Source organism: Zosterops lateralis (assembly GCF_965231275.1).
Source record: "Zosterops lateralis genome assembly, chromosome: 29".
Taxonomy (NCBI): Eukaryota; Metazoa; Chordata; class Aves; order Passeriformes; family Zosteropidae; genus Zosterops; species Zosterops lateralis.
The window spans coordinates 3,250,610-3,269,955 of record NC_139789.1 but is presented as its reverse complement, the minus strand read 5'-3'; the positions used below and the strand labels follow the sequence as shown (position 1 = coordinate 3,269,955).

General features: G+C 56.3%; 3 protein-coding genes across 5 annotated transcripts in view; 2 read left to right on the top strand and 1 right to left on the bottom strand.

The window, feature by feature from the left end:
* The window catches only part of SBNO2 (strawberry notch homolog 2), a 43,087-nt gene extending 30,289 nt beyond the window's left edge, over positions 1 to 12,798 (top strand). For all 3 annotated transcript variants that reach the window (XM_083880002.1, XM_083880003.1, XM_083880004.1), the window contains 17 exons: positions 227 to 324; positions 2,415 to 2,497; positions 3,398 to 3,592; positions 3,953 to 4,125; positions 4,522 to 4,653; positions 4,911 to 5,046; positions 5,353 to 5,465; positions 5,970 to 6,041; positions 6,517 to 6,625; positions 6,862 to 6,936; positions 7,227 to 7,370; positions 7,516 to 7,610; positions 7,717 to 7,809; positions 8,007 to 8,138; positions 8,342 to 8,418; positions 8,818 to 9,008; positions 9,960 to 12,798. In XM_083880002.1, the coding sequence (XP_083736128.1) occupies positions 227 to 324; positions 2,415 to 2,497; positions 3,398 to 3,592; positions 3,953 to 4,125; positions 4,522 to 4,653; positions 4,911 to 5,046; positions 5,353 to 5,465; positions 5,970 to 6,041; positions 6,517 to 6,625; positions 6,862 to 6,936; positions 7,227 to 7,370; positions 7,516 to 7,610; positions 7,717 to 7,809; positions 8,007 to 8,138; positions 8,342 to 8,418; positions 8,818 to 9,008; positions 9,960 to 10,489 (2,448 nt within the window). In that variant the 3' untranslated portion in view covers positions 10,490 to 12,798. The remainder of the gene's footprint in view (positions 1 to 226; positions 325 to 2,414; positions 2,498 to 3,397; positions 3,593 to 3,952; positions 4,126 to 4,521; positions 4,654 to 4,910; positions 5,047 to 5,352; positions 5,466 to 5,969; positions 6,042 to 6,516; positions 6,626 to 6,861; positions 6,937 to 7,226; positions 7,371 to 7,515; positions 7,611 to 7,716; positions 7,810 to 8,006; positions 8,139 to 8,341; positions 8,419 to 8,817; positions 9,009 to 9,959) is intronic.
* Positions 12,799 to 13,886: 1,088 nt separating this feature from the next.
* GPX4 (glutathione peroxidase 4) lies at positions 13,887 to 15,683 on the bottom strand (the record flags this gene model as incomplete). Its single annotated transcript, XM_083880203.1, has 7 exons — positions 13,887 to 14,141; positions 14,218 to 14,277; positions 14,564 to 14,588; positions 14,721 to 14,872; positions 14,952 to 15,096; positions 15,255 to 15,349; positions 15,585 to 15,683. The coding sequence occupies 7 exons, from the start codon at positions 15,681 to 15,683 to the stop codon at positions 14,109 to 14,111; spliced, it is 609 nt and encodes a 202-aa protein (XP_083736329.1). The 3' UTR covers positions 13,887 to 14,108.
* A 389-nt stretch (positions 15,684 to 16,072) lies between these two features.
* On the top strand, positions 16,073 to 19,012 carry POLR2E (RNA polymerase II, I and III subunit E). Its single transcript, XM_083880172.1, has 8 exons — positions 16,073 to 16,198; positions 16,340 to 16,514; positions 16,691 to 16,806; positions 17,708 to 17,788; positions 17,956 to 18,014; positions 18,191 to 18,269; positions 18,399 to 18,472; positions 18,737 to 19,012. The coding sequence occupies exons 1-7, from the start codon at positions 16,142 to 16,144 to the stop codon at positions 18,462 to 18,464; spliced, it is 633 nt and encodes a 210-aa protein (XP_083736298.1). The 5' UTR covers positions 16,073 to 16,141; the 3' UTR covers positions 18,465 to 18,472; positions 18,737 to 19,012.
* The last annotated feature ends 334 nt before the right edge of the window (positions 19,013 to 19,346 follow it).

The window sequence follows — 19,346 nt, the reverse complement described above, 5'->3', positions numbered from 1 at the left end:
TTTGTGCTCAGAGTCCCCATCTGTGAGGTGAACACAGGGAGGTCTTGATGCTGAAAGATTTGAGAAATGATTCTTCCTCAGGAGCCCTGCTATGGGCCCAGCATGGATTTACCTGGAACAGGGGCCAAGGGGAGATCTGGGAAATGCCTCAAGCCTGTGGCAGTGCAGCTGCCCTGGCACCTCGCTGTGCTATCCCTCATGTCCCCCATCCCTTGTGTCCCCACAGTGCATTGTCATCGGCCTGCAGTCCACGGGGGAGGCTCGCACCAGAGAGGTCCTGGACGAGAACGATGGGCACCTCAACTGCTTTGTCTCTGCTGCAGAGTGAGTTAAAAATCCCTGTCTTCCTTTGTGGGGTGTGTGGGAGGTCGGAGGGGCGGTGGGGAAAGCTTTACCCTGGGGCATGGAACAGTGGCAGGTCTTAAAATGCAGTTTGATATCACCTCCCCCTGTACTGTGGAGGGGACACTCAGGGAGGTCCTTGAGGCACTGTATCTTCAGTGGGACTGTAGGAGCTGCATCCTGGATTTAGAAGTCTCCAACGGACTTACAGGAAGAGCCTGATCTACTCTCTACACACATAAAAGAATTGGCAGAAAGAGAGCCAGAATTGTAGCTCAGAGGTAGTTTGTGTGGATCTGACTCTGGAAAATGAGGCTGTTGACACAGAAGAAATGAGCAAGAGAATTTACTGTGATGGCAGAGGCTGGGATGATGCTGCAAGGTGGTGTCAGTGGAGAAGGGAGAGGGAAGAGTGGTCTGAGGAGTTTAAATCCATCAGAGTTGGCTTTTAGCTCACATTGTTCCTAACTAACAGAAGGCTGTCTGTGTCAGGAGTGAGCCAGCTGCAGGACTTGTGCTACCTGTTCAGCAGAGAGCAAGGCTCCTGCTCCCCCTTCCAAAAACCCAGCCCATCCCTGAATGTGGCTGTTCCAGCATGACGGGGGACAAAAATCTGGGATTGGTTTGAGTTTCCTCTGTTCTGCAGAGCTGTTTTCTTCTAAGTGACTTTTGCTGCAGTTGGGAGCAGTGAGAGATGCCCGAGGCAGCATGAAGTTGGGTTAGGCTGAGCTTTCCTCCCTTGAGGGGGGGTTTGGGTTAATCTTTGTCACTCCTCTGCCTCCAGCCCATTTCTGAAAACCAAATACAGTTTGGTGACTGTGCACTGAGCAGGTCTGGCAGCTCCTTGGGTGATTTGGCCCCTTGGATTGGTCTCCATGTCACAGAAATCCAGTCTAGGGGATAGCCTGGCCCCTGGATGAGCAGTGCAGGAGGAGGGGTCTGTCAGGGGTCCCCCTCTGTGTGAATTGTTCCCACTCCTGTCCCTACAGGGGCAGGAGCTCTGTGTTCACAGCCCTGGCCAGATCACCAAGTGTCTCCTGGCAGCTGCTCAGCCTCCAAATGTGTGTCCTGGTGTTCCAGCACTTCGGGGGATTTCTGGAGGGGAGTGTGCTGGGAAGGAGCAGTTTAAAGATGCTGGGAAATGGGGTTAAAAATAAACATAGTCCTGTGAGTGGATTCCAGCCCAGGGCTCTGTTTTCAGGGAGATGGGGAGGGCGAGTGTGGGAAATGAGGGAATTTCACAGCCAGGAGGCTCCAGAGTGAGTGGCCATTGGGTCACCCCAGCACACAGGACAAGGGTTCCTGGTGTTACATAACTGCAGTCACAGAGCTCTGTCCCTCTGGAGAGCAGTGTGGTCACTGTACCCTTCAGCCCCTCGTGCAAGGGTCCTGGAGCTCCCTCCCCAGTTCTCCCAGCTCCCTTTTCTCACCCAGGGAAGTTGTCATGGCCATCCTCTCACCTGTTGCTTACAACATTTGGTTTGAGGTTTTTTTGTTGTTTCGTTTTTTTTTTTTTTTAAGCAGAGCTCAATCAGCACCACCCCATTGCCCTGGGGGCTCATCCATACAATCAACATTTAAACATTGGCTCTTTGATTTGCAGAACAGCCTACAGAAATCTTTGATTTTCACTTTTCCTGACTTTTTTTTTTCTTACATTGACTTGGAACCCATACAGATGCATGTTCTGTCCCTTGGTTTTGTGGGAAGCAGGCCCACAGCCAGGGAGTTGGAGGACTTTGGAGGAGAACATTTGTTGGATGTCCTGACAGTGGTCTGTGCTCTCAGGGCATAGAGAGGGGCTGGGGCACTGGGGCTTACTGGATTTTTGGTGTAACAGTTTCCCAGTGTAGTGTTTCCCATTTGAAACTCCTTCTTGGTTGCTACATAAATGACCTGCAGGTCCAAGAGCCACCTTGTACCAAGGGCTGGCTGAGCCCAAGCTGGTGGCCATGGATGGGGTGGATTGACCTCTCTTCCATGGAATGTGAGGCTATCCCAAACACACGTTGGTATGTGACAACCAGCACATGTTGCTGGTAGCTGGAATAAATTTTGCATCTTACTTTCAGAGGCGTCTTTCTATCACTAATTCAGAAGCACTTTCCTTCAACCAAAAGAAAGAGAGAAAAAGGAACTGGCAATAAAAGAAAACGTAAGAGCTCCCTCACTCCCAGCCCAGCCCCTGCCTCCTGCCTTGCTGCTCCCCATCAGCCACTCAGCTTCTCTGCCTTTTGCCCTTCTCCCCAATTCATGCATTTTGCTGCTCTGCCTGGTTTTGGTTTGCCCTCCTGCATATCTCTCATTGCTCCCTCATTCAGAGGACGGCAGCTCTGGATCATCCCAGCTTTTCTTCCCTCTGCCCCACTGGCCCTGCTCTGACCCTTCCCCTCAGTTCACACTGGGGACAGATGGCACAAGGCCTGGCTGGTCTGAACCCCTCCTGCAGCAGAGAGGGTCCTCCACAACCCCTCACTTAGAGCATAGAAGGTGTCCTGAGGAAAAAAAAAATCCCAGCTGAATTATTTGTTGTGGTTGCAGGTAAGAAGAGTATTGGGATTTCTCCTCCAGTGGGATGTGGAACTGGGGGAAGAGGGGACAGCAGCACTGGCAGGTTGTGCAGCAGCCTGTGTGAGCTGATCAATGAACCCTCTTGTGTAGCGAGGGCATGTTTTGCTGTGTCTGCAAGTGAACAGTGTCCCAAAACAGCAGCACCTTCCTATGTCCTGCACACCCTCTGGAGATTCCTTCCTTGAGGAGCTGGCACTGCTTAGAGCCAGCCATGTGCCCATCCTGAGATGTGCAGCCAACTTCAGCCCTGCTCAGGAGTGCCTTGTTCTTCCTTTCTCTCTCTTCCTTTCTCCTTCCTGCTCTCCCTCCCTCTCTAATTCCCACCCCCACCTCAGAGTCTCTGTCTTTCTGAGGTCAGACTGTCATTTGGGGCAGGTTCAGCTCTTTTGGGATTCCTCCTCTTCCTCTCTCTGAGCTGTCCCTCTGTCCTGCACTGGTGCCCTGCTGGGGCTGGGGCTGTGACAGCACTCCCTCTCTGGTGCAGGGCGGCCGAGGGGCCGCTACCCCAAGGCTCTGCGGGGCCCGTGTGACCAAGGGATCATCAAGATCAGTGATGACAGCAGCACTGAGTCTGACATGGGGCTGGACAGCGACTTCACCTCCTCCCCAGAGTCCGTGTTAGAGACAGATGATGTCATCTTCGTGGATCACACCTTTGGCTGCACTGGCGAGGACAGGGGTGAGCAGGGCAGTGACATTGGGACAGCTGGGGAGGGGGGCACTGGGTCCTGCAGGGTCACCCTCAGACTTGGGACAGCCTTGTGATCCTGGCTGGATTTTATCCTGGGGTCACACTTGGGCTTGTGAGGTGGATCCATGTTCACCTGCTGTGATCAGTGAGCAGGAGGGATCTGTCTTGTGTGCTCCTTCCCCCAGTAGAAAGGGGAAGACTGAAGGGAATTCACTCTGTTCTCAGCATTGCAGGTCATAGTGTCTTTGTCCAGCAACAGTGCCCCCAAAAACCCTCTGGGATAACTTTTTCCCCTTCTCTGATGTCCAGTTACCAGGGAACTCTAAACTTCTGCATTTTACATTGCAGGTAGTTTTCACATGCTGCCTTCCCAGAAAGAGCTGCAGGGCCTGAGGGAGATGAAGGTTGAAAAGATGAAACAGGACCTCCTAGCAAAAGTGAAAGCACTGGGCAAAGAGCTACCTCTCAACACCTTGGATGAACTGATCGATCATTTTGGGGGCCCAGAGAAGGTGGCCGAGGTACTCCTACTGTCAGTGTGTTTTGGTGGCACTGGGTGACAGGGAAAGGAGCCAGCAAAGAATCATAGAATCATGGAATAGTTTGGGTGGGATGAGACCTTAAAGACCATCTTGTTCCATCCCTCTGCCCTGGGCAGGGACACCTTCCACTACCCCAGTTGTCCAAGCTCCATCCAGCCTGGCCTTGGACACTTCCAGGCATAGGGCAGCCACAGCTTCTCTGGACAACCTGTGCCCATATAAGGAAAAATTTTTATTCTATAAAAAAAGAAGAAGGTTCTTGCTGGCAGAGGGTTTCCTCTCCATGGCAATGTGAAAAGGCAGTTGGGAGATGACTGGAAGGCCTTGCTGGGCCGTGTAGGTCCCCGTGCTGCAGCAGCCCCTCTCCTCGTGCAGATGACGGGCCGGAAGGGACGGGTGGTTCGCAGGCCCGACGGCTCCGTCATGTTCGAGTCCCGCGCCGAGCAAGGGCTCTCCATAGACCACGTCAACCTGAAGGAGAAGGAGCGTTTCATGCAGGGGGAAAAGGTGAGCTGGGCTCGAGCTCCAAAAACCTGCATGGGGCTGAGTGTGCTGAGAGGGGGAGGGCAGGGAGGGTGTCTGTGCCTCCCTGTGCCCTGCCAGCCTCAGGCCAGCAACTCTCCATGGGTTTCACCTGCTAGAATGTGACAAAGCTTCCCAGGTCTCTTCATGGACTGGGGTTGCTGCAGTGCCTGGGGCTATTTCTTGAAGCTGTTTAACACATGTCCAGAACCTCATTCTGTTCTCACTCGTCTCTCCTGTAGCTCGTAGCGATAATCTCGGAGGCCTCCAGCTCAGGGATCTCCCTCCAGGCAGACAGACGGGTGAAGAACCAGAAGCGCCGAGTGCACATGACCCTGGAGCTGCCCTGGAGTGCAGACCGGGCCATCCAGCAGTTTGGTGAGGGATGGGTGTCCCTGAGCACTGTCACCTCCTCTGAGCGTGGGCCAGGCTGTGGGATGGGCCCTGGGAGGGTCAGGTGTGGTGGCAACCCAGAGTGCATTTAGGAGATGTCTCTGTGGGGAAAAGTACAGAGGCACAGTCAGTGGTGCTGCTGAGACCTGGCAGAGCTGGGTTTATAGCCCTGAGCTCTGGGCTCACCCCAGGGTGAGAAAGATGGGCATTATGTGGCTTTTCTGGTTGCATTCCCATTCCAGACATCCCATCCCAACCTCCTGTTCCATCCCTGTTCCCATGTCCCCATAGGCCGAACGCACCGATCCAACCAGGTCTCTGCTCCTGAGTACGTGTTCCTCATCTCAGAGCTGGCAGGGGAGAGGAGGTTTGCATCCATCGTGGCAAAACGCCTGGAGAGCCTGGTGAGTGCCCACAGCAGAGATCAGCTGTGATCCCAACACGGCTCTGATTTCTTCAGAGGAGATTGCGGGTCAGAGCTCCCACCAGCGTGGCCACTGTAACTGGGGGGATTGTGTCACCCCTGGCTGAGGCATTGCAGTCATGGAATGCAGAGAGCCTTTAGTATCTAGGGATTTGGGAAAGGAAGTGAGAATACGTAACGGAGACATTGGGAGGAATTTCAGGGAAGCAGGAACCCACTTCCAGATGGTGCAATTTCCCCACTATTACTGGAGCATGCACGCATTATTCCCAAAAAGCTGACGAAATAATTAATGGAGTAATTAGTTTGCCTCTGTTTCATTTTCTTCACTTCTGATAAATCCCCAAATCCTTTGGTAAAGTCTCAGTATTCCAGAGGAACAGTGCCTCCCCATGGTACATTCCCAGACATGCCTTTGGCCATCCTTCCCTGGTGTTTTGCAACAGCTCAGAGTAAGAACATTTTGCTCCATCTGCCTTCCCAGGGTGCCTTAACTCACGGAGACCGACGGGCCACTGAATCCCGGGACCTCAGCAAGTACAACTTCGAGAACAAGGTGACAGGGCCGGGCTGGGGCAGCGTGGCTGAGAGGGGGTTGGAGGAGCTGGGAGAGGGAGCTGGAGCCAGAGCCAGGAGGATCATTGCTAGGCAGGCCCCAGCCTAGCTCCCAGCTCCTGTGAGCTCAGAGTCATGGTCACACTGAGGCCTTTGCTTCCACTGGGAGCTGGGAAGGGAAGCTGGGAAGGGCACCCAGTGCTCTACCCCCAGGGAGGGGCCTGTACTGCACTCCTCTGGGCACATGGGAGGCACTGACACTGCTTCCCTCTTGCCTTGTCCGTGGTCTTCCTGGGGCCACGGTGTTCTCTGTAGTGTGTGACACCCTCAGCCGTGTCACCCTCCACTGTGTGTGACACCCTTAGCAGCGTATGTCCCCTCAGCAGTGTCACCCTCAGCAGTGTGTGACACCCTCAGCCCCAGCTTGGCTGCCCGTGTCCGTTCCTCTCATGTGTGACTCTGGTCTCCTCCTGCAGTACGGGGCCAAAGCCCTGGACAGGGTCCTGTCCACGATCCTCAGCCACACAGAAAACAGGGTTCCTGTGCCCAGGAGCTACGGGAGAGGGGAGGATGCCTTTTTCCATGGTAAGAACATGACCAGCTCCAGGGTTTCTGCTGGATGGGTGGGTCTCAGGTTTGGGATGCTGGAAGAATCAAGCAGGAGGTCAGAGGGAGAAAACAGAGGAGAAAGTGTTGCTGGCTTATGAAGTCACCATGCCAGGCATGGGGAGGGGCTGAGTTCCTGGAGGGGAAGCAGTCCTGCAGGAATGCTGATGGGAGGCTTAACCTCAAAATGCAAATGATATCTTCTGCCATTCCAGAAATGAAGCAAGGGCTCATCTCCGTGGGGATCTGCTGCAGCCAGATGAAATATGGCACTGTCTCTGTGGAGAAGGGTATGTGTGGAGCTGCTCCTGCCCAAGGCAGGGGGCAGATAGAAAAGATGGGGGTGTCATGGCCCACTTGACCTCATGGAGTTTGCTGGGCACCTGGGCAGGATTGAGGGGAAGGTCCTGTGGGAACAGCCTGTGCTGCAGATCCATGGCCCTCCAGCTTCCTCACAGGAACAGCCCTTGGACTGGGCTGCTGTCAGAAGGGACATGGTGGGGCTGCTGGGGGGGCTCTTTGGGAGGGGTCTGGTGGGTTCCAGCTGCACCACATACCCTGACCCACTGTGCTCTTGCAGACTGCTCCATCACCAAATTCCTGAACCGCATCCTGGGCTTGGAGGTGGACAAGCAGAACATGCTCTTCCAGTATTTTTCCGACACCTTTGACTACCTGATTGAGAAGGACAAGAAGGAGGGCAAATACGACATGGGCATCCTTGGTATGGAAAAGGAGGAGTGGCCACAGATCTGTCTCCTGCATCCCAGTTCCTCCTAGTGCAGTGTCCCCACCCAGCACAGATCCTGACACCCACGGAGGTGCATTTGGGAGGATGTTCTTTACAACAGCCTTTTCTCCTTCCACAGATTTAGCCCCAGGAGTGGATGAGATCTACGAGGAGAGCAAGGAGGTTTTCCTGACCCCAGGGCACCCGCAGGACGGGCAGGTCGTGTTCTACAAGGTGGGCACCTGTCTCTGCCTGGTTCTAGGCTGTGCTGAGGGGAGATTTCTGAGGCAGACTTGTCCTGCATCTGGAATTACAAATCCCTCTGTGTGTCCCTGTTCAGATCAGCGTTGACAGAGGCTTAAAGTGGGAGGAAGCCTACGAGAAGTCGCTCAAATTGACAGGAACCTACGATGGGTTCTACCTCTCCTACAAGGTATGTCCCTGGGCTCTGCCAGGATGGCATCTCAGCTCAGGGGTGATTCCAGCAGGAAATCTGCCATGGTTGTATGATTTCACTCTTCTTGAGGGCTGGAAAATGCCTCCAAGGATCTCCATCCTGGCAGGAAAGGGTTAATTTGGAAAAATCTGGGGAGGGAGGCTGTGCCTGTGACCATCAGCTGTACCCCACAGGTTCGAGGCAACAAACACACCTGTCTGCTGGCAGAGCAGAGCCGTGGGAAGAACTTCATCCTCTACAAGCCAAATATTGGGAAGCAAAGCCAGCCTGAGAGCCTGGACAGTCTGCAGAAGAAATACCGGCGGGTAGGTGGGACCTGCAGCCTCCAGTGTGAGGGCTGGGGGAGGTTGGAAAGGCATTCACTGTAACCCTGTCACAGCTCCTGGTGGCTCTGTTGTGGATGGGCAGGGATGGTGGTAGCACTGGGTGTCCTGACTCCCAGCCCTGGATTTCACATCTCTTCATCCTGGACAGTGGAAAATTCCTAATGCTGAGTGTTCCGCTGCAGGTGGTGCCTGAGGAAGCCAAGGAGCACTGGGAGAGCAGCTACCACTTCTCCTTGAAGAACTGTAACCATGCTGTGTGGTAAGGCAGCTGCAGCCCCAGCCTGCCACAGAATCTCAGATGGTTTGGGTTGGAAGGGACCTTAAATGAAGCCTATTCAGTTCCATGCCGGTGATGGGCAGGGACACCTTCCACCAGGTTGCTTCATCCAGCTTGGCCTTGAACACTTCAGAAATGGGGCAACCTTCTCTGGGCAGCCTGTGCCAGGCCCTCACCCCCTTCACTGGGAGGCATTCCTTCCCAAAATCCAATTTAAATCTCCCCACTTTCAGCTTAAAGCCACATCCTCCCTCCCTAGGCAGAACCCTGCACCCTGGAGTCCCCGACTGTGGCACTGGGGGGAGGCTGTGGGGAGGTGAATCCCACTCAGCTCCAGGAACCTGTGCTAATTCCAGTGGTTTTCTCCCATGGTCCCTGAAGGAACAAGAGCTGCAAGCTGATCCAGGAGGGGAAGGAATGCTTCCAGGGCATGCGCCTGAGGCACTATTACATGCTGTGCGGGGCCCTGCTGCGCGTGTGGAGCAGGATCGCCGGCGTCATGGCAGACATCACCAGCAGCAGCTACCTGCAGATCGTGCGCCTCAAGACCAAGGAGAAGAAGAAACAAGTCGGTGGGTGAAGTGCTGGAAAGGGGAGCAGAGCAGGGGGAAGGGGTCCAGCTGCCCAGCACCAAGATTCCCTTCTTAAAAGGGGCATGTTCCAGCATGAGGGGTAGGAGCAGCCACTGCTGAGGTGACCCTGTGGGAAAGAGGGGAGTTGGATGTGTTGGGGCAGAGGGGGTGAGCCAGGCCCATCATCCTCCTGAACACCCTCAGTGCTGCTGCCCTTTCCCTCTGTCCCCACAGTGCTCCATCCCTTCACAGAGTGCTGTGGGCATGTTATGAGTGGAGAGGGGAGAGCTTAGACAAGCCCTGCCTCTGACAGGTTTCTGGCAGTAGACAGCACCCCAAAATCCACTCTCACTTGGAAGTTCTTAATAATGACCAATCAGGCCATGAATTATTTATTTGAATAGGCCAAGGAAAACAGACATAAACAGATTTACTTACTACACAGGATAAACAAAAGAAACACTGCTAGTAGATAAAGGTACTTATGCTATAGCTGGCAAAGTAATAGTATAAATTAGGAGTTAATGTTGCTTACCAACAAATGATAGTGGTGTGCAGAGAATCTCCTTAATTTCTCTCAATCCTCAGGGGAAGTAACTTGATGCCCATGTCTTGGTCATTGAGGAGAACTCCCCACACACTCAGAGAGTGTGTAAGAGATTTCTGATTTCATGAAAATCATAGTGGTCTTTTATAGTTGTAAAAATGCTTGTGTTCTGCAGTCACTAATTTTCCTTTCTCACACCAAGACAGAATGTTTATTGCTGGCTAAGGAGGTTTTCAGAGATAATTAACCACATGACAAGTCTGGTCTGACTTAGCCACAGGTGATGGGGAGATAAGGTTTTCCTGTATCAGGGGTTGAAAGGTTGTGCCTCAGGAGACTGATGTCTGTTCCTCTCCCAGGGATAAAGATTCCCGAGAGCTGACAGATGTCTGTTCCTCCCCCAGGGATAAAGATTCCCGAGAGCTGTGTCCACAGGGTGCGGGAGGAGCTGAAGCAGATGGATGAGGACGTGAAGCGGAAGCACAGCCGGCTGCTCCAGGCCCAGGAGCAGAGCTCACCCTTCTCCCTGCCACTGCGCATGCTGCCAGGGCCTGGGCTGCCCCTGCCCTCTCTAGTCCAGGACGAGATCCTGGACTTGACCTACAGCCCTCCCAACAACAGCATTCCCGACGTGGTGTTGAACCCAGAGACCAGAGTGTTCTGCTTCTCAGAGCCCGCCCTGCAGCCCCAGCAGCAGCACAGATTTTCCTTGAGCTATGCTCCTGGCCTGGAGGGCAGCACAGCCCCCAGCCCCTCGCTGCACCAGCCCCCCGCCCTGCCCCCTCCGGTCTCCCTGCAGCAGCCACAGGAGGATTTTCTCCTGCAAGATGCGAATATTAATTATCAAGAGATCCTGCAGGACATGCTGCTCAACGAGCCCTCCCAGGAGCGCAAGAGCGTGATCCAATTCAGTGGGCCTTTCCCAGAGTTCTGAATGCCAGCTGGGAATGCTGCTGTGGATCCATGTCCTCTGGTGCAGAGGTGAGAGCTGAGGAGTCCTAACTTTTCTGCTGGTTTGGACTAACCCTGCTCTGGTTTTGAGGGAAGGAAAAAGCCTGGAGTTCCTTAAAGGGAATTTTATTTATATATAATATTCAGTCAGGCATGTAGAGGTTTGTATGGAACGTGCCCAGGGGGAGCTGAGCGGGTCCCACTGGGCTGAGGGGCTCTGCTGGGTTGAGTCCTGCTCACAGGTCAGTGCCCAAGTGGGACTGAGGGGAGAGCCCTCCTCTGCCCACCCCCTGCAGACTACTGAGTGTCCGAGCCTTCCCCAGCCCTCCACGCCAGCAGGGCCAGGGTCAGGCTCTGGAATGACCCACTGACCACATGCTGGTCAGTTAAGGAAGGGTGGGGGCCCAGGCCCCAGCTTGGGCTGCCCCAGCGCTGCTGTGGATTCTTAGGCTGTGCTGGCAGGCTGGGATGAAGGAGAAGGGAATGTTGTCCCAGAGGAGCTGGGAGATGCTGAGCTCAGGTGTCCTCTGGCAGGGCTGAGCAGGTGTAGTGAGAGATTGGAAACTGCCTGTGCTGCCCTTTCTGTGAAGGGACCTTGGGCTGCCTGAGCTCCGTGGGAGTGGCCAGAGCTGGCTGCACCCCCACCGTGACAGAGCTTGAGTCTGTCAGAGCTCAGCCATGCCAGGACCAGCAGGATTCCCCAGAGCAGAAGGGACACATGTCCCCTTGTCCTGCACTTTAACCTCACCAGGTCACCATGACCAGACGTGCTTTGGCCAGTTTCCTGCTGTCACATGTTGTCCCTTCACCTGGGCATCCCGCTGGTCCTGCCACTGTCCTTGGCTGGGCCATGGACCCCAGTCCAGGAGTCTGGGTCACGGCAGCCCAGCCGGGTTGTGCAGTGTCATTGTCACTGCCCAGGGTGTGCAGAGTCACTGTTCAGGGTGTGCAGCGTCACTGCCACCGCCCGGGATTTGGAGTTTGGCTGCTCCTGCTGTAACTTCTCCTTGGATACCAAAGAACAAAGGCTGCTTTGCAAAGCCCCACTCCCTGCTGCCTCCTCCCCAGGACCGAAGGCATTGAAGCGTTTGCTAAAAGTGGGACTGGGATGATTTCAGGGAAGAACCTGGGACCATCCCTGGCTGACCTGGCCCTTCCTCTGAGAGCCCCTGGGGAAGGGGCTCCTGTGTGCCCTAACAGGGCAGTCTAGAGGGGGCTGGAGCTTCACAGTGCCTGGTGCTGTCACCTCCTCTGGGCAGACACTGTCACCCCCATGTCACCCCAGGGCTCAGGGACTGGCCCAGTGCCCTGTTTAGTGTTGGGAATTGCTCTGGGTCTGTGTCCGGAGCGTTGTGCTCTGGCTGTGCCAGGAGCTGACCCCCGACACCCCGAGGTCACAGACCTTCCCTGGTGCCACACAAGTGGGCTCACTGTGATGCTACTGTGGTCCCTGAATTTTGTTTTGGGGGCCTGTCCTTACCCCCCTCCCCAGCTGGCACCTGCCGCTCAGCACCAGGGCAGGCTCAATCCCTGCGGCTGGGGGCACATTTCACCTCCTTACCTCAAAGTGATCACCAAAGATGGGGGAGCCATCTGTGCCCCCCCAAAGCCCTGCTGCTGCCCCGGGGGCTCCTGTTCTCCCCTAGCTCTGCTTCTCTCAACCCCAGCAGCCTCCCCCGGGCTCAGCCAGAGCCAGGCTCCCTCTCTCCACACCCTCCCCTATTTAAAGCACTGCTCGCTTGGGGCTGAATTCTCAGCTATGAGGGAAAAGGACGCCGGGAAAACCCAGCTCAAAGAGGTTTAAACTCAGGAATAGCAAGGGGGAATTCCCTGCTGGGCACCCTCTGCTGTCACCGGAGCCTTACCTGGTGGCTTTGACCTTAACTTTAAAATATATGCAATCCTCCCTCCCTGGTCTCTGAAAAGACAGAGCACCTTCAAGGAATCCCTTCCCTGCCTCGATCCCACGTTTTGTCAGGGTTAATAATATGTAATGTTATCTTTTAACTAAATTATTCTGCATTTGTCCTACTGATTGTATTTTTAATGAGTCCCTGTTTTCTTCCCTGACACCTTTGTGTTGGCACTTTTTAATCTGCTTGTTGTTTGCCTTTTGTTTCTATGTATATTTATAATTAAGTTGTATATATGTAAAGAGATTTTTTTAGAATATGTGCCTTGGACTAATAATTCCTGAATTTTCTACTTGCCTCAGAAGGATAATTTTTCATTCTGCTCAGTAAAAATGGAACAGAAGCCACATGTGAGGTTTCTGTAACTCCCAGCTCTGTCTCTGTCTGTCGGTCCATCCAACCTGCCCCAGGAGCCCAGCTTGGACCTGGATCAGGAATCCCTGGGCCAGCATCCTGCTGGCAGCTGGACTTTGTAACTCTTGAATCACCAACTCGGTGGTACTGAGGGCTGTCCCAGGCCTCCCCCTCTCCCTGGGAGAAGCCACTGCTTGTGCAGAGGAGGATCCTGCTTGGATCCAGCCTGGGCGCCAGCCTTGGATGACGCAGCTCCCTCCTGGCTTGGCTGGAAAAATACAGATAAAGGAACCTCTGTTCCAGTGTGTTCCCCCAGCAGGAGCTGCCACAGCTCTGGGACATCTCATCCAGGCACTGCTGGCCTGGTTATCCTTTGGGAGGAGGGATGGGGTGACCTCCAGTGAGTGATCCCTAAAAGTGAGCAGGATCCTCCCAGCATCCCTGATGTGCTGGGCTGGAGGCTCTGCAGGGGTGTCAGACTTGGGAGACCCTGGGATTTTTCCTTGGGACAGACTCCCCGAGGGGGCTGTGGATGTGACAGGGAGACCCAGCACTTCCCAGGCCCTGGGAAGAGGTGCAGCAGCATTCCTGCATGGCAGAACCTGAGCTGTCCCTGCCCAGGATGGGACACCAGCCTCCCTGGGCTTGGCTGGGCACAGCTGTGCCAAGACGCTGCCCCGAGGAGGAGGAGGATGATCCTGCTCGCTGTGGTCAGACACATCCCTGGCTGCAGGGGATATTTTGCCATGTCCCAACACGACTGGGTTCTGTTTTGCAGGAGTTTCTCCTGTCCAGGGCTTGCACCACTCCTGGACCCATCCCCTCTGCTGCCCTGCCCTGCCAGGAGGATTCCTGGAGACAGGAAGGATCCCAGAGGGGACAGGAGGGATCCCAGAGGGGACAAACCTTCCCCAGCTCTGCTTTTGCCCAGGGAGCCCCTCAGGAGCACGGATCATGCCGGATTTGCACTTCCTCCTAAGCACTGAGGATTATCCGTGCTTGGCTCAGGAGTTGCGTAAGGTCTTGGCTTCCCAGCAAACTCCAGGTTCTCAGCAGGTGCAGCGCAGCAGCCCCGGCCCCATCCCTGCTCCCTCCCACACCGAACACAGCAGCTCATTCCTAACTCTTTATTGCAAGGGGACTCCAGTGACTGTGAGGGGGCTCTGGCTGCTCCTGCCTGCAGCAGCCACAGCCCCTGGAGCCTCTGTCCAGCAGGTGCACGCCAAAGGTCAGGGCTGCCCCACCAGCAGCTGGATTGGAGGCAGCCCGTCATGGGGCTGGAGGAGGCTCCACGGGCAGCGGGGTCTGGACGGGCAGGGGGACAGCGGAGCGGAGCTACAGGTAGGCAGGCAGGTCCTTCTCGATCACCTGTGGGCAAGAGGGGAGAGTGTTGTACCCCCGGAACATCCCTGGCCTTCCCCTCCTCCTGGGCAGCAGCACTTACATAGGGATCGTCCATCGGGCCGTACCTCTTCACCACTTGACCTTCTCGGTTAATGAGGAACTGTGGGAGTGAAGCAACCCCTGGTGAGCGAGGCCAGGGCTCCCAGGGAGCTGCTGGGGGTGTGGCAGCTCTTGCTCCCACAGACTGGCCTCCCCCTCAGCTGTGCTCTGGGCAGGGCCGGGATTCCTAAGGGTCTCTAGACACAGGAACCCCTTGGGATGCTCCTGCCCTGACACTTGCAGTAACAGCACAGAGCAGAGCCCAGTGTGAGGCTCCCTCCTGCCTCAGGGACCCCACCCAGCTCCCCAGAGGGAGGTGCAGCCCAGAGGAGGCAACAGTGTCCTACCTTGGTGAAGTTCCATTTTATTGCGCTAGGAGAGAAAAAACAGGAGAGTGAGTTTGGGGCAGAAAAGCCCTTCCTCACCCCCAGGCAAGCCCTGAGCCAAGCCCTCCCTGCTGGCTGCAGGGCTGGGAGTCCCCAGGGCTCCCCCTCCCACACTCACTTGCCCAGGGTGCCTCTCCCTTTGGGCTGCTCCTTCATCCACTTCCAGAGGGGGTGAGCATCATCCCCGTTGACGTCGATCTTGCTGTACATGTCGAACTTCACCCCGTAGTTCTCAGCAAATGCTTTGATCTGAGCGTTGTCCCCGGGCTCCTGAGGGGCCACACCGGGACCGTGAGGGTCCCTGCACCGTCCCGACACTCCCGGGGACCCCGAGCCCCAGCCCACGTACCTGCTTCCCAAACTGGTTGCAGGGAAAGCCCAGGATGCGTAAACCCCTCTCAGCGTATCGGGCGTACAAATCGACAAGCTGAGTGTAGTTTACCGGGGTTTTCCCTCATTTGGAGGCCACGTTGGTGATGATACAGACGTAGCCCCTGCAGAGGGGGTGGATGAGTGGCCCTTCCCCGCAGGGCGCGGGCAGAGTCCCCTCACCCGCCCGGGCGAGGCCTGAGGAGTTACGCAAGAGCCCGTGTGGCTCAACCTCGCCCGCTGTCGCATTCCGCCACCCCGGGCCCCCGGCCCTCCGTCCTACCGGTACTTCTCTAGGGACACGTCGTTGCCATCGATGTCAAGGGCGTGAAAGTCGTAGATGGCCTTGGCCGAGCGCCAGTCGTCCGCCTGGGCACACTGCGGGGCGGGGGTGTCACTGGGGAGCCCCGCGGAGGCCCCGCCACCTCCGCCCCCCTTTCCCCAGGGGAGCCTCTCCGCGCCCCCGCCAGGCCAGGCCCGAGCCCCCGCCGCCTGCCCGGGCACCCACAGGAGAGACCCAGAGCCAGCCCCAGGCCCGGCCCCCGTGGCGCAGACCGGTCCCGGGGCGGAGCGGGCCGAGCCGCGCTCCCCGAGCGGCCCCGCACTCACTCACCATGCTCCGCACCGCGCCCAGCCCTGGTCCCAATAGCGCTGCCCGCGCTGCCGCCCGTCCGGACCACAGCGCGCCCCGCACCGCGCCGGCCCAGCCCATCGCGCGCAAACACCGCCCCCTCTGCCGCATCAGCCAATCAGCGCACAGAAATGCAACCTCGGCGGGATGATTGATGCAAAACTGACCAATAGAAGGGCAGGGTGGGCGGGGTGGCCGCGGGGGTGTTTATCGGGGTAGACCACGAGGTCGGGGGGGAGGGACAGACCAAAGGGCGGGGTGTGGAGTCAGGTGCTGCGGGCCGGCCCCTCCTGGGCTGTGATTCCCTCCCAACCGGCCGCAGGTTCCGAAAAGAGCCGCCCCAACCTAGAGACTCACCTCGGCAGCAGCAGAGCGACACCAGTTCCTTCTGAAGCCAGGGGCGGGGGACAGCTGGTGGCGGACCACATCTCCCATGAGGCACCGCGGCTGAGGCCCCCCGTGTGCGCCTCGGCGGCGCCTGTGCGGGCGCGCGGGGCAGGCGGCAGCGCGGGCAGCGCGCGGGGGCCTCAGCGGGAAAGATGGACGACGAGGAGGAGACGTACCGGCTGTGGAAGATCCGCAAGACCATCATGCAGGTCCGGGGGAACGTGGGGACCGGGGGGGCCGAGCCTGGTGTGCGGGGATTTCTGAGGGCGCTGCGGGGCCGCGGGGTGGAGGTGGGGGGACGTGAAGGCCGGTCTGCCCGCCCGTTCCTGAGCCCGGCGCTTCTCCCGCAGCTCTGCCACGACCGCGGGTACCTGGTGACCCAGGACGAGCTGGACCAGACTCTGGAGGAGTTCAAGGCGCAGTTCGGGGACAAGCCCAGCGAGGGCCGCCCCCGTCGCACGGACCTGACCGTGCTGGTGGCTCACAACGATGATCCCACCGACCAGATGTTCGTGTTCTTCCCCGGTGAGCAGCGCCGGGCCGGGCCGGGCTCGCAGCGCGGGGAGGGTCCCGGTGATCCCGGTGTGCCCTCAGGGGGCATTCGGAGCACAGGGGGGCTTTCAGGTGCCCCGGGCCCGGCTGAGCCCTGGGAGAGGCGGGTTCAGAGTGTGGGGTGATCCCGGGTCTGGCTCTTTCCTCAGAGGAGCCCAAGGTGGGGATCAAGACGATCAAGATGTACTGCCAGCGCATGCAGGAGGAGAACATCACCCGGGCACTGATCGTGGTGCAGCAGGGAATGACCCCCTCGGCCAAGCAGGTCTGTGGGGACAGGGCCGTGTCCCACCCCGGGGCTCCTGGGGGGGCCAAGAAGGTTTTCCCTCTCTGTTTCTTAGCGTTGTTGTGGGTAAATAAAAGCCCGGATTTCCCCTCCAGATAAAAGCTTTTGCTGGAGCCTGTTGTACCTTAGCACAGGCTCTTTTTTAGCACCCAAATGATAGAGTTTAACACGTGGCCGGTGTTATGAACCACGTGTGAATGTATCAATCTCTGAGGGTCCAGCCCTTGCGGATTGGCTTTAAATAATTTTAGTGAGACTGCTCTTCAGAGGTGTTTTGAAAAGTAAAAGGTTTAAAAAGTGAAAAATAACAAAATAACAAATGTTACAGAAAAAAAAAAAAAGCCACGCACAGGTGTCCAAGAAAACCTGCTAGAAACACTCTAAAAACCCTCCTAGTTCTTTTGTGCTCCTTCCTAAATACTTAATATTTTAGGGGGGACAGTTTGGCTTGCTGCCAATAGGGAGAGGTGCAGGATTTGAAGAACAGCAAAAAGGTTCAATAGGTGCTTATCTCTTGTAGTGAGCCAATTACTGTCAGAACAGAAAAGAGTTTCTGGGGGTTCTTTACCTTATAAGAAATGCAAGGGGTGAATCTTAAACTTTTCTCTATATGGAAAACACTTGCTGGGTGGGAGAAATGCATTTCTAAACCCAAATGTGTTTAACCAGAGCAGCTGCTCCTGGTGGCAGTGGCACAGCTGAGGGCCCAGGAGCAGTCAGGAGGTTGGGGAGGGAAAAAGAGATGTTTCCCCATTCCAGGAGTTCCATGTGCTCGTTCCCAGCCTGCCTGTGTCTGTGTGAGCCCAGGTGCTTACCCAGGAGCAGCTCTGAGCACTGCCAGGGCTGCCCCAGCCACCTCTGATGGGCCTTTTCCTTCCAGTCCCTGGTTGACATGGCTCCCAAATACATCCTGGAGCAGTTCCTGCAGCAGGAGCTCCTCATCAACATCACAGAGCATGAGGTGAGCAGGGGTGGGGTGGTCCCTCCCTTGTGCTGGTGGCATTCCTGCTGCTCCCAGAGTCCTTCTCCTGGCCTCTGGCTGGGCTGAGGGACACAGTTGTTCCTTTTCCCCTCCCAAAAACATTGTCTCCAATTGCTGCCTCACCTCAGCCTTTCTTGTGTTTGCAGCTGGTGCCAGAGCATGTGGTCATGACAAAGGAGGAAGTAACAGAGCTGCTGGCCCGATAGTATCCTTTGGGTGTCCCTTTGGGTGCCCCTTTGGGTCCCTTTGCATGTCCCTCCTGCTCAGGTGTGATGAAATTTGGGCTGAAAACCTTTCCTCCTGCCGTGGTTCATTTCTCTGTTTCACGAGCTGCCAACGGCCCGTGGTGTGTCCAGAGCTTCTCCTTGACTCCCAGCACAGCAAACTGAGGGAGAACCAGCTCCCCAGGATCCAGGCTGGGGACCCCGTGGCCCGGTACTTTGGGATCAAGCGTGGCCAGGTGAGAGGAGTGTGCTGAGACAGCAGCTCCCTGTGGCAGGGCAGGGAGGGGATGATCCTTGAGGGCATTTTGGAGCAGGAAAAGTGTCTCCTCTTCCTCCTCCTCCTGAGCTCTGTGTCTGCCTTGCAGGTAGTGAAGATCATCAGGCCCAGCGAGACAGCGGGCAGGTACATCACCTACAGGCTGGTGCAGTGACACAGTGGGTAAGGATGAGGGGACCCCCTGCTTGGGGGGGGGGCTCTGGGCAGTGCCAGGGGATGTTCCAAGGTCAGTGTGAAGCAGCTGCTTCCAGGGAAATGTCTCAGTTTTAAATGGCTCATGGAGGGAGTTGTTGGGGAGAGAGCAGGGTGAGGCTCCTCTGTGCCTCTGCTCAGGCTGTGCCCGTTGGGATTTGGGGTGTTCAGAGGGACCTGGGGCAGGATCAAGTCAGGGGCAGGAAGTGATTCTCATCCCTCCTTCTCTTCCAGGTGTGAGGAGGTGGGTGACTCCCACCAGCAGTTCACAGGCACTCGGAGATTCCTGCATTTTAGAGATGGCCAAGGAAATTCTATTCCCACATTGCCTTCTCTGCAGCCTCATCCCTGGGCTCATTCCCTGTCTTCCAGCTTGGACTTTGTGGTGACCCTTCAGTCTCATCCAGGACTCAGCCTTGGAGACCTGAAGCGATGGGAGGAAACAAGTGGGAAAAGCTTTTGCTTCCCTGTTTTGTGGGCTCTTGTTTGAAATAAAGGTTTGTACCCTCAGTGCTGTGGTGCTGCTCAGCCTCTCCCTGTGGCAAAGCCTCGATACTCAGCAAGTTCCTGTATTTCTCATTATGTTTGGAATCTCTTCCTGCTGGGACTCTGCATTGTGGCTGAGCCCTGCAGAGCCTTTACCAGCTGCCCTGGGCAGTTTGGAAGCTGCAGTTCAGATTTACCTCGTTCCTTCCCTGATCTCTTGCCCTGTCCCTTGGTTTGGGACCCTGGTGTTTGGACACTGCAGTGGAGAGTTGCTCATCACCCCCAGTTTGACTCATTCGAATCCATCCCAGGACACTGGGGGGCTTTAAACTTCACATTTTCTGCCAGAAACACTTGG

Excerpts from the sequence above, each read along its gene's own strand:
- POLR2E (XM_083880172.1), top strand. The coding sequence starts at position 16,142 with ATGGACGACGAGGAGGAGACGTACCGGCTGTGGAAGATCCGCAAGACC. Across the intron at positions 16,199-16,339 it reads TCCGCAAGACCATCATGCAG|CTCTGCCACGACCGCGGGTA; the intron begins GTCCGGGGGAAC and ends CTTCTCCCGCAG. Across the intron at positions 18,015-18,190 it reads ACAGAGCTGCTGGCCCGATA|CAAACTGAGGGAGAACCAGC; the intron begins GTATCCTTTGGG and ends CTCCCAGCACAG.